Raw genomic sequence first — 12723 nt, forward strand, 5'->3', positions numbered from 1 at the left:
TATTCATATCAAGGCAGGACAGGACAACCTAGTGACCCTGCCCTCCCTTCTGCTGAGTCGCTGATCAGGGCTTTAGTTTTTGTTTTCAGCTTTCGACATAACTCTCTGTGCAGCTGGGATCAGTACTGAATCCCTGCCCTTCTCTCCACAAAGGGTGGAGCACTCCATCCCCTGCACCTGTCTTTCAGGTGAGTGGCACAGTTACAGGGACAGCGGATGAGAGAGGCAGGCTAGGTAGAGGGTGATCTTAGCTCAGGGATCACTTGCCAGGAAGAGGAGAAATTTCCTTTGTTATAAACCACAGCTCAGCAGTGTCTTCCTTTCTCCAGGACAACAGGGTAGAGGTGATTCAGGATTGCCCAGTGCCCGCATTTCCAGAGACACACCACAGTACTTAGGATCCAGATATTACCTTATTGTAAGAGGGCAGATGACTGCCTTCAGGAGGCTGGTCAAAGCTGACGGGCACCTCCTCTGGCTCGCTGGCCCGAGACCGCACGCCAGGGCTGCTGGGGGTAGAAGGCGGGCTGTGAAACGGTGACACCATGGCCTTGAGTCCAGGACTCTTGGGTGAGGCCCCAGGCAGCAGGGCCGCTGGATCAAAGACTAAATTGGCCTGTAGAGAAAAGATGAGGAATTTCAAACCCAGGCTGCATTCCATAATGCCCCAGAAGCACTGATTAGATCCAGCAAAAATGCATTGGAACAGTCCCGATTTATAGACAAAGAGGCCAGAATAGCCACTGCCAGCACCTGCAGGCACCAGGATCTCATGCTGTCAGCGCCCTTTACCATCTTTCTCATCAGAGTCAAGAGCAGTTACCGCTTACTGGATGCCTACTCCTTGCTGGGCATATGCAGTTTTCCTCTCTACAACCACCCTACATGTTCAGTTTTGTTCTCATGGCACAAATTAGCGAAGTGTTTAAGGAATCTGCCCTGGGATTCGAGCCAGGTCTGTTTGTCCCTCAGTCTCCAAGTACAGGGTCTCTCTCGGTAGACCACAGTGGTGGACACAGCAGGCCACCACGCCTTTCCAGGGGGGAGCCAGCAGAGCAGATGCCAGTGTGTGACCCTACTTGCAGCATCGCAGTGCAGGTGCAACCAGACCAAAATGAACCCTGAGGACAAGCAAAGGGGAGGGGTTACCCAACGGTAACCCTGAGGGAGGCCTGAGGGAGTCATGAGTTTGGTGGGGGAGGAGGCGGTGGTCCCAGATCTATCCGACTGCCTCAGAGAAGGTGGTGGTGCAGAGGTCTACGGAGGGACTGAACGTGAGCGCCTTGGGTCCTCTAGCGCCACCTAGGGGCTCTCGCTCCTCCTGCCCTGACCTCTGCGTTTCCAAATCATTGCGCAGTTGCATCCTCCAGAGCAGGAGGGCCAGCAGCAAGGCCTCCAAGGGAAGGGACCAGGCTTGAGGGGCAGAGGATGCTCTCCACGGAGACACACCCAACTCCAGGTATTGCCTCTTTCACTTAATAGCTGTGTGACCTACAGCGAGTCCAGTAGGCTTTCTGTGTCTCGGAGTCTTTATTTGTCCCATCGACTGAGCCTGACCTTTAGAGTCTTTTATGATCTGGTCCCATTACTCTCTCCTGCCACTACCCGACTCACACCCTTTCCCTCCAGACTCCCCTCGGTGCCACCCTCCTGCCAGCCGAGGCTCTGTCATCTTGGAGAACTCCGACATGTACTTTAGGACTTGCACAGTATAGAACATTACACATGTTTAGGACGATGTTAGTTTTTCAATTGCGATTTTAAGAAAGAATTTATAATATAGACAAGATTGTGTCATTGCCCAATTAAAAATATAAAAGTTAAATAGCAACAGTGTGAGCCCACGCCATGTCTAAAAGCAGCATGTTGCAGGTACAAAGGGACAGGTTTGGACCACAGAGGCTGTGGGAGTTGGTGTGCTGGCATGGCCCAGAGGGCTTCATGGCAGAGGGGATATTAACTGGGCATTAAAGGAGGTCTTCCTGCCCTCTCAGGGTCAAGCTGGGACATTCCCTCTGTAAGACTGCTTGCAAATAAAATGGGTCTTGCTAGCCAGCGGAAAACTTGAACTTTGAATTATGGACTATTCTAGTGAAGAAAAATCATAGTTCCTAACTCATCCAATAGAATACTTAGAAGAAAAATGAAGCTGATGATGCATTTCTTAGTTCTTTCCCCACGTATTTCCAACAAAGTAAGGTTCCTATGGGATTTGGCCAAATTATATACTGTCGCTGACATTCTTCATGAGATTAAACCATTAGAGATTAAAACCTCATTCTCAGGTTGCGATGTTTCCCAAAGAGGCTTATTAATGACTAGAAAGGGGAATAAGACCAAGACTGCAGGGTACACAGCATTTGCAAACTAACTTCTGGCACTTGGATGAGGTCTGTGGTAGGCTGCCGGGAGACAGAGGTAGGGGTCCTCGGCTACACCCTTTGGATGGCTGCTAGGAGGGAATGTCTGAGTTCTGGGGTCCCTTCTGAGAGATCCCTGTTATGTATATGGGAGCCCTGCAGCCTCCTACAGCGATGGGCAGCCCCCTCCCACCCTGCATCTGGGGTGGGATCAGGGTTTCTCAGTATGAATTAAACTTCAGGGGAGACTCCCCCCCTCCATGGGGTAGGCTCATAACTCAAACCAGAGATGCTTCCCTTAACCCCAAATCAGGCTGGGGGCCAAATCCCTGGTCTCTCACATAGCTGGGAACTGCAGAGGCTGTGGCTACTTGTCTTGACACACCCCTAACAATGGCTTCAGAACAAGGTAGACGAGCCAGTTTTATTAGTTGGACCCAGAGGGGAGGAGCCAGTGCAGGAGAGCCTTGCTGTTCTCCTGGGTGACTGCACAGAGACAGTGGTGAAAGCTGGAGCATCTTCTACAGGCTCCACCCAGATACATCATGCCTGTCCCTCCTCTGTGCTTTAGCGCATGCTGTCCCCACACCAGGAGTACCTTCCTCCCTCCTTTCCAGCCACTATTCTTAAGGACGGACTCAGGAAATAGGTATTTCCTAAAGCATTTGTTAATTACTCCTGCCCACTTGACTGTCTTCTCGCTCTAAAATTTTACCGCAGTGGTTCTCAGCTGGGGTAGGGGGCAGGGGGATGATTTTATCTCCAGGAGACATTAGGCAATGTCTAGGGGCATTTTTCTTTGTCACAGTTTACTGAAGAGTGCTGCTGGCATCTAGTGGCTAGGGACCAAGGATGCTGCTAAAGCATCTTGCAGTGTACAAGGCAGCCCCTGCAACAAAATTTACCAGCTCAAATAATGCCGGGGTTTAAAAGTCCTGGTCTAGAGCAGTAGGAGTCGGATAGTTAACCCACAATTTAGATCTCTGGTATTTACTCTCCTATATGTCTTTTATTGTATCATGTGTGAAAATCTTGTCTCCCCAACAAGACTGTGAGATCAAGTGCAGTGTCATATACTTCGTTTACACTCCAGGAAAGCCAGCCCCACTGTGGGCACAGTGGTGAGGGCTCTGGATGTACAAGGTGGCGAGGTAGGATGGAATACTTTGCAAACAATGAACTTGGCTGTAGTGGTGTAATGACTAGCAGTTGAATTTCAGCCCTGTGTAAAGCTGAAATGGTTTGTGGCTGCATTCAGGCCTTGGAAAGGACTTGGTTATTCTTGGAGTGTTTCTTGTGTATAACATCCTTTCCCATAAGACTCTTGAGGCATCTGATTATCCTCAATCTCCATTAGGTGCTAATGATACGAGCTCATGTTTGATAGGGTCCTTATTTTAGCATTTTGTCCCCAGGTAGAGCTCCTCATCCTTCAGGGCAATTTGATCACTAGCTGGTTATCAGAGGTCAACTGTCCAGGTGACATCTGGGACTACCCTAGGAGCCCCAAAGACATGCAAATGTTGGATAAGAGAGGGGGTTGGATAGGAGGTAGCATTAGGTAATGATTCTGAACTTACCTGGAGCTTCTCGATCAGAGGCGAGCTCTTCACCTTGACTTTAGGAGGGTGGTTTGCATTGGGCGGTGACTTCTATAAAAGCAAATGGACCAGAACAAGCAAATGAGTGAGGTGAAGGGAGGTGGGGTTCTGGCTGGAGCCCAGAAGCCACAGTTGGAATAAGAGGAGAAGAAAAAGTTGGTTTTACCACTTCATCACTTAGCTTCAGGAGCTCACTTACCTCCTCAGGTCCTGGGCGTGGCAGACTCCCCTTCCCCGCTCCCTCACCCTACCACTAACAAGACCACTTGAATCTATCAATCAGAGCAGGCAGGATGTCTGAAACACAGGAGGCCTCCTGTTCCAGGAAGAATGCCTTCATGGTCGTTATGAGGGAACAGACTATGTCTGAGGGGGGCAAGATCTTCACCTCATGACCTTCAGCAACGTGAGCCAACAATTGGAGGGGATTTCAAAGAGAAAGGGCACAGTGATCATCCATTCTGTTTGTCATCAACATAAGAAACCACAGAGCTGGAGTGAAACCTGACGGAGGTATACTTGAAATTCTTCCCTTAAACTAATAATATTTTGGAAAACCCCACCAATAGTGTTGTTTATAAATTATCATATTCCAAAACACTGACTATTCATTTTGATTAAACAGACATTTATTGAGTATCTCCTACATTCCAGGCATTGTGTTGGTTACATAAAAATGAATATGATTGAGCGCCTGCCCTCTGAAAGTGGTCGATGTCTGAGATATATGTATGTGAATATATGTGTGTATACACACACACACACATATATATGTTCTGTTAGTTGGGATATTTTTGTGATGAATGTATGTCAGGAATCTTGCCTGGCTTTGGATTTTATATTATCTAAAAAGATTGACTCCTTCCTGTTTTGTGTAAAATCCCTACAACTTGATTCTAGTTCCACAGCTATATTGATCCTCAACAGGTAGGAATGTTGACAGTGATGATGATGATGATGATGAAGAAAAAGATGACTTCCACGATGTCGGACAGAGACCAGAGCAGATTTTCCTATAGTTTGGGGACCCTGCTCCTTGCACCCATGTGCTAATTTACTTGAATCATAAGGAGAATGACACAATTTCTTATAAATATTCTGAGATAGTTATTGAGTGAGATGATTGTATTTTAGTGATGGAAGGAGACAGACTCACTCAACTGAACTCCCTGTGACCTTTTTAAGGCCCAGCATTGCGGGGGGAGGTGCTGGAGCGTGGGGCAGCCACTGGCTGGGACTCAGGAGCTCCCTTCCCCAGCCCCTGCTAACTCCGGCTTTGACAGGAGCTAGATGGCTGCCCTGGCCTCGGCCTGCCCAGCCAAGACCCAGGCAGGTGGGAGGGTTGGAATAAACGATTCTAAGGCCTCCTCCAGCTCTCAGGTGCCTCTGGCTCCATGAGTTTACACCATCAGACGTATTTCCAGAGCCATCAGTCTTTCAAGAAGCCTTGCGTCCACCGTGAGAACAAACAGCTTCCAGCCCAAACTCAGTTGTCCTTAATTTCTGGGCTTTACGGTGAACGTTCAGATGAGGCCGGGTTTCTGAAGATACTGTTTAGGAACTGCAGCAACAATTGTGCTGACAAAGCTCACTTTATGTAATACTTTATTCTCTTCCGCAACTGACTAGTATCTTCTGAAGAGAGTGAAAATTCAATAAACACAGCCCCTTCATCATAGGACAGTGCTGGGAACCCAGCTCATGCCCTACAAAATCCTTGTTGATTTGAACTGAACTGCAAAGCAGGAAGAATCCGAAAGAGCCGCCAATGCCATTCCTGGGAACGGCTGCAGGTGGCAGTATTTCCTTTACTGTTTAACAAGCGGCCGCCGCTCATACTGCTGGTGGAGAAAAGTCAGCCTGACATCTCTCTATATGTATGTATATATGTCCATATATGACATTCCTATAATGTCTAGAATAATGACCAGATTTTTCAGACGGAACTGTTTTCCAGCCCTGTTGTGGGCAGGCAAGGCAGGCTCAGTGGCCACATTAAACACTCTTTTGGGTGGGTCCTCCAGAGAGGGGCAACTCCTGGCTCCACCGTCTCAGGCCTGTGCAGGCAAAGGGAGGGGGCAGGGATGAAGAAGGGATGGGAAGACCCTCTCCGGCACTGTGCATTGGGAACCGAGGGGTAGCCTGACTGGGGCCTTCCCAGGCCCCCAAGGCTCCCGGCTCTAGGGCTCCTGCAGGCTGTGCCATGGGAGTCCAGAAGGAGAACTGTGGGCAGCAGCCTCCACAATTTTCTAACCCAGCCAGACAGAGCCGGCTGCTCATTTTATTTTTATGTGAATTTCAAGCTTGTGACAAAAAGTCACTGGTCTCTGGAAGCAACGTCCTTCCTACGTGCAAGCAGCCTGTCACTCCACGCAGGACCTTCCCTCTTAAATCCACCCTCCCATTCATCCAGCCCTTGGCTATTACATGCCATTTAGCTGCTGGTGGTGCCCCATGGGATGGAACATGTAAACGTATTTCTCCCAGAGCTGCTGAACTCCCTCCAGTTTTTTTTTTTAATTATTTATTTATTTTATTTATTTATGGCTGTGTTGGGTCTTCGTTTCTGTACGAGGGCTTTCTCTAGTTGCGGCAAGTGGGGGCCACTCTTCATCGCGGTGTGCGGGCCTCTCACTGTCGCGGCCTCTCTTGTTGCGGAGCACAGGCTCCAGACACGCAGGCTCAGTAGTTGTGGCTCACAGGCCCAGTTGCTCCGTGGCATGTGGGATCTTCCCAGACCAGGGCTCGAACCCGTGTCCCCTGAATTGGCAGGCAGATTCTCAACCACTGCGTCACCAGGGAAGCCCTCCCTCCACTTTTATCCAGGGGATAACTGTCTACCCATTCTGACTTTCAGGCTCTCTAGTCCTTTTCAGACTCTCCAGGACTTTTATCCAGGGGATAAAAGTCCCCATCTGGCCCCCATCATGTCGGGTTAGTGTTCTTGTCCCATTTTACAAAAAAGGAAGCAGGCGCAGTGCAGTGACTTCTCTGGGGCTGAGTCCAGGTCATCAGGGGGCAGCCTCACGGTAGGCACCTAGTGGCCACGGCCTCAGCCTATTGCCTAACACAGGCTCCAAGCCCTCAGGGTGAAGGTCACAGGAGAAGTTCACCCTCAGTAAAGAGAAGTTGTTGGTATGGCTTTGGTTGGAATGCTGGCTGATGACCCCACGAAGATGGGGTCAGAATCATGATGTCAGCACCTGAGGAGACCCCAACAAAAATGTAGTGTTTTTTAAACTGGGCTTCTTGGGGCGTTCTCATCCCAGAAGACCCCTGTCCAGTTCTGGGGGGGAGTATTCTCAGAGCATATGGGGGGCTCCACCCCCTTCCCACTTGGTTGAGAGCAGCTCTGAGTTTCTGCTTTATCTGATGGGCTTCTGCTTATATGCCTTGGGTTGACAAAAAGGTTTGAAAACCGTTGATTGACTCCAAATGTTTCACTTTATAAACGAGAAAATGTAGACACCAAGGGCCTTGCCCAAGTCCACATGGCTATCCAATGTCTGTCGTCAGGATGTTGGCCCCCAAAAAAGGAAGCGGGGGAAAGAGGTATCACAGTTGGGATGTGGGAATTGGACTGTCTTTGGCTTGCTGCTCTATTTTGGGGTTGGCCTCCCAGGCCGGACAAGAGAACATGCTAATCCATTTCTGGCGGGGACCACGACCACAGTGAAGGTTCATGGTTTCCTGGGAGGGTGTGGACAAGTTGCTCTTACAGCTACAATTAGATAAATAAGGGTAGGTGAACACGCAGGCCGGGAATCCATTGCTGGCTATGATCTATGATACCAGAGCCTTTATTATGTTGGTAACATTGGCTATTTATATCTGAGGGCAATGAGGCCTCCTGTGTGCTCTGGTTCTCTTTCAGTGATCCAGAACAATAGGCAGCCTTTTCAAGATACCACAGAAACCCGCGGCTCTCTCACACTGCAGTTCTGCTTTATGTGAGTGCAGCCCTCTTTCCAGATGCCTTGCATACGTGGAAGATCGTATCAGTCAGACCTGGGAGTCAAACATGACTTTCATGACTCCTGAATCTGGTGTGGTAATACTCTATGGACCCATTCTCTTGGCTGAAATGCTCAGGCTTGAAAAACAGTGCTCCTCAAAAACAGAAATATAGATCAATGGAACAGGATAGAAAGCCCAGAGATAAACCCACACACATATGGTCACCTTATCTTTGATAAAGGAGGCAAGCATATACAGTGGAGAAAAGACAGCCTCTTCAATAAGTGGTGCTCGGAAAACTGGACAGCTACATGTAAAAGTATGAAATTAGAACACTCCCTGACACCATGCACAAAAATAAACTCAAAATGGATTAAAGACCTAAGTGTAAGCGCAGACACTATCAAACTCTTAGAGGAAAACATAGGCAGAACACTCTATGACATACATCACAGCAAGATTCTTTTTGACCCAGCTCCCAGAGAAATGGAAATAAGAACACAAATAAACAAATGGGACCTAATGAAACTTAAAAGGTTTTGCACAGCAAAGGAAACCATAAACAAGACCAAAAGACAACCATCAGAATGGGAGAAAATATTTGCAAATGAAGCAACTGACAAAGGATTAATCTCCAAGATTTACAAGCAGCTCATGCAGCTCAATAACAAAAAAACAAACAACCCAATCCAAAAATGGGCAGAAGACCTAAGTAGACATTTCTCCAAAGAAGATATACAGATGGCCTACAGACACATGAAAGAATGCTCAACATCATTAATCATTAGAGAAATGCAAATCAAAACTACAATGAGATATCATCTCACACCGGTCAGAATGGCCATCATCAAAAAATCTAGAAACAATAAATGCTGGAGAGGGTGTGGAGGAAAGGGAACACTCTTGCACTGTTGGTGGGAATGTAAATTGATACAGCCACTGTGGAGAACAGTATGGAGGTTCCTTAAAAAACTACAAATAGAACTACCATACGACCCAGCAATCCCACTACTGGGCATATACCCTGAGAAAACCATAGGTCAAAAAGAGTCATGTACCACAATGTTCATTGCAGCTCTATTTACAATAGCCAGGACATGGAAGCAACCTAAATGTCCATCGACAGATGAATGGATAAAGAAGATGTGGCACATATATACAATGGAATATTACTCAGCCATAAAAAGAAATGAAATGGAGGTATTTGTAATGAGGTGGATGGAGTTAGAGTCTGTCATACAGAGTGAAGTAAGTCAGAAAGAGAAAAACAAATACAGTATGTTAACACATATATATGGAATCTAAGGAAAAAAAAAAAAAGGCAATGAAGAACCTAGTGGCAAGACGGGAATAAAGACACAGACCTACTAGAGAATGGACTTGAGGATATGGGGAGGGGGTGGGGTGAGATGTGACAGGGTAAGAGAGTGTCATGGACATATATACACTACCAAATGTAAAATAGATAGCTAGTGGGAAGCAGCCGCATAGCACAGGGAGATCAGCTCGGTGCTTTGTGACCACCTAGAGGGGTGGGATGGGGAGGGTGGGAGGGAGGGAGATGCAAGAGGGAAGAGAAATGGGAACATATTGTATATGTATAACTGATTCACTTTGTTATAAAGCAGAAGCTAACACACCATTGTAAGGCAATTATACTTCAATAAAGATGTTTAAAAACAAAAAACAAAAAACAACAAAAAACAGTGCTCCTATCCTTGAAAACCATAAAGGAGGCTCAGTAAGAGGGAGTAGGAAGGGACCTTGTTTTCAAAGTCAAGGATTCAGGAAGCGTTAAGGAGAGTCACCCCTGAATCTGAAATGGAGAAATTCCCTGCACAGGTTTCAAGTCTGAAAGTGTGAATTGCATGCCTCTTCCTACAGAAAGGAGAAAGAAAATCCATAAGCAGCATCCTCTGAGCCCCCAGCAACAGCAGCACTTACCTCTTCACCGTTCTGGCCCAGCTCTACCCTGGGAGGGAACAGAGAGAGGGAGCAGGGCGGTTTCCTTCTCGTTGGTTTACTGGCTGGTGTCTAGAGGGAGGGCGACAGACAGACACACAGAGAGAAAAAGAGAGAGAGCTAATCAGGCAACAGGGAGGAAGAGGAAGGAAGTAGAAACCGGTTTTAGGAATGTTTAGGGATGTCTGGTGGAGAAAAGAATGAAGGGAGGGATTGCATGTCTTTGAGACTGCCCATTAACTTTATAAATTCATTCTAGTGAACTGTCTACCCATTCTGACTTTCACGCTCTCTAGTCCTTTTCAGACTCTCCCAGTCCCTTCCTGCTGGAGCATCCTCTTTTACTCGTGATTCACTGGCCTGCCTGAAGCAACATCTCACAATGACACCCACACCCAGCTTCTAAGCACTGCCAGCACCTTAGATCAATACTATCTCCTTCACCCTTTATGACATTCCTATCGTGTCTGAAATTATGGACCGATTATTCAGATGGGAAAATAAAAACGCAAAACAACGCACCTAAAAAAGCATGACAATTACACTCTCGTTTGTCCCAAGGGGCCACGATAAACCTCCCCCCACACTGGGGTTCCCTTCCCTCATTTCACTTCTAAGGAGCTCCTCAGACTGTAGGACTCAAGAAAATCTAGCCCAAATCTCTCCAATGCTGCAATGCCCCATTTGACACTGTCCTCTCCAGCAGGATTCTAGAATCCACTGGTCACCGGATCCCTTTCCTCCCTGATCCCTGGCTTCCTATCTGAATGTGCTTCCCTTTCCGTCCTCTCTTTCTTCCCAGTTCTCCTTTTGTAATCCACCCTTGCTCCGGATTCCTAAGCTTTCTATGCTCCGGGGAGGAGCCTGCTGTGGGGACTTCTTTATTCTGAAGCAGTCCAGGCCTGGCACAGCTGGGCAAGATCTAAGTCTCTATCAGTGGAGGACTGAGGTGGACAAGCCCCAGGTTCCAGACCCCCGTCTCTAACAGCAGGGCTTTCAGCTCTCAGCCCTCCTGGCCAGAGCGTAAGCCTCACTCTGGTGGGGAACGGTCCTGCCCAGGCCCAGCAGCATGGCGACATTCCTCACATTCAGAGAGACCCCTCTCTGGCTTCTCTTCCTAATTTGGTAATTACCAGGCCTCCTCCCTCCCTCTACTCTGGGCCTGACCCAGACTTCCCCTTCCTCCAGCCCCCTCCCAGGAGAGGGGCTCTGAAGCCTCCTGACTCACCTCCTTTGCGGCGGCTGCCTGCTCCCTGAATCGCCCGGCCAGCTGGGCCACCGAGGGGGGCGCCGAGTCGTCCACATTGGCGTTGGTCTCTGCCGGCCTCTCCTGGCAAACCAAGGGGAAGCCGAAGTTAACCAGCAAATATGCGCTCGGCACTGCTGAGCATCGGCACCGGGTGCCACACGAGGTGCTGGCTATGCGGCCGCAAGCAGGGACATGGCGACAGTGAGGTCTTTTCTCAGCGTTTTGCAATTGACTCCTGCATTCAAAGACTTAAAAAACCCCGTTCAGTCAACTGCATTTAGTGAATGTTTATAGTGTCCTTGGCCCTGGGTGTGGCTCTGGGGATCTGGAAAGGAATAAAGCTTGGTGCTGCCCTGGGGGTGGAGGTTGGAGCACCCAGGGATCTGGGAGGCAGGACAAGGCCGGGTTCCTCATCCCATGGAGACCCAGCCCGGAGAGGGCTCTATCGGTGACAGCGTCTTCCCGTTGTCACATGAGGCTTCGAAAACTGTAGGCTGGCAAAATGCACTGGAGAGAGAGGCCTGTAAGTGTATCTAATGGGATGAGCAAACGTCTTTGATTGAACTTTTATTTATTTATTTATTTTGGCTGTGACGGGTCTTCGTTGCTGCGCACGGGCTTCCTCTAGTTGCGGCGAGCGGAGGCTACTCTTCGTTGTGGTGCGCGGGCTTCTCATTGCGGTGGCTTCTCTTGTTGCAGAGCATGGGCTCTAGGGCACGCGGGCTCCGTAGTTGTCGCTCTAGAGCGCAGGCTCAGTAGTTGTGGCGCACAGGCTTAGTTGCTCCGCGGCATGTGGGATCTTCCCGGACCAGGGCTCGAACCCGTGTCCCCTGCATTGGCAGGTGGATTCTTAACCTCTGTGCCACCAGGGAAGCCCCTTGATTGAACTTTTGACAAGTATTTTTGTGTCTTGTTTCCCCTACTTAATTGAGTGCCTTGGGCATAGAAATGTTCAGAAAATACTCAAATAATACGAGAGTCAAGTAGCATGGCGATGAGAACCAGACTATCTGGATTCGACCGCTGAGTCGCTCCATCTCCCTAACTCAGTGACCTTGGGCAAATGATTTTATCTTTCTGTACTTTGACAGGGATAACAGTAGCACATCACTCACAAGGTTGTTCTGTGGACTAAATGATTGACTATACATCTAAAGTGTGGGGACAAGGCCTAGGACATAATAAGAGCTTTAGAAGGGTTACTATTACTACAGGCAACGGGGTCCTTCCTTCCAAGAACCCTGCGATGACTTCAGTTATAGGGATTTGCATATTGCATTACTGTTCTCTACAGTGTCCCCACTGAGAGAGGCTCGTTCACCCCTTTTACGTTCTGTTCCTTTTTGCTGTGAGCTTTCTGCAAACTGGTTACCAGCTGGTTACCATGCCCCTGCTCTACCACCAATGCAACCATTGGTTTCCTGTGGCCTTCCCTCCCCCAAGGTGCCTCTAGGCCCCCTGAAGAGGCCAAGATGTACCCTGGCCACTGTTCACTCCCATGTGCCATTTGTCACCAAGACTCATACGGTGAGTCAGTAAGCACTGGAAGTGGCCCCCTCACTTCTGCCTTGTTACATGTGGCCTATGGAACCAC

General features: G+C 48.6%; 1 protein-coding gene across 3 annotated transcripts in view; it reads right to left on the reverse strand.

Moving 5' to 3' along the window:
• The window catches only part of RCSD1 (RCSD domain containing 1), a 66148-nt gene that overhangs the window by 9968 nt on the left and 43457 nt on the right, over nt 1-12723 (reverse strand). For all 3 annotated transcript variants that reach the window (XM_082360955.1, XM_082360953.1, XM_082360954.1), the window contains 4 exons: nt 11109-11210; nt 9863-9952; nt 3941-4012; nt 413-616 (listed from right to left, as the gene is read on the reverse strand). In XM_082360955.1, coding sequence (XP_082217081.1) covers nt 413-616; nt 3941-4012; nt 9863-9952; nt 11109-11210 — 468 coding nt within the window. The remainder of the gene's footprint in view (nt 1-412; nt 617-3940; nt 4013-9862; nt 9953-11108; nt 11211-12723) is intronic.

This window comes from Balaenoptera borealis (genome assembly GCF_965194805.1).
Source record: "Balaenoptera borealis genome assembly, chromosome: 1".
In the NCBI taxonomy this organism is placed as follows: Eukaryota; Metazoa; Chordata; class Mammalia; order Artiodactyla; family Balaenopteridae; genus Balaenoptera; species Balaenoptera borealis.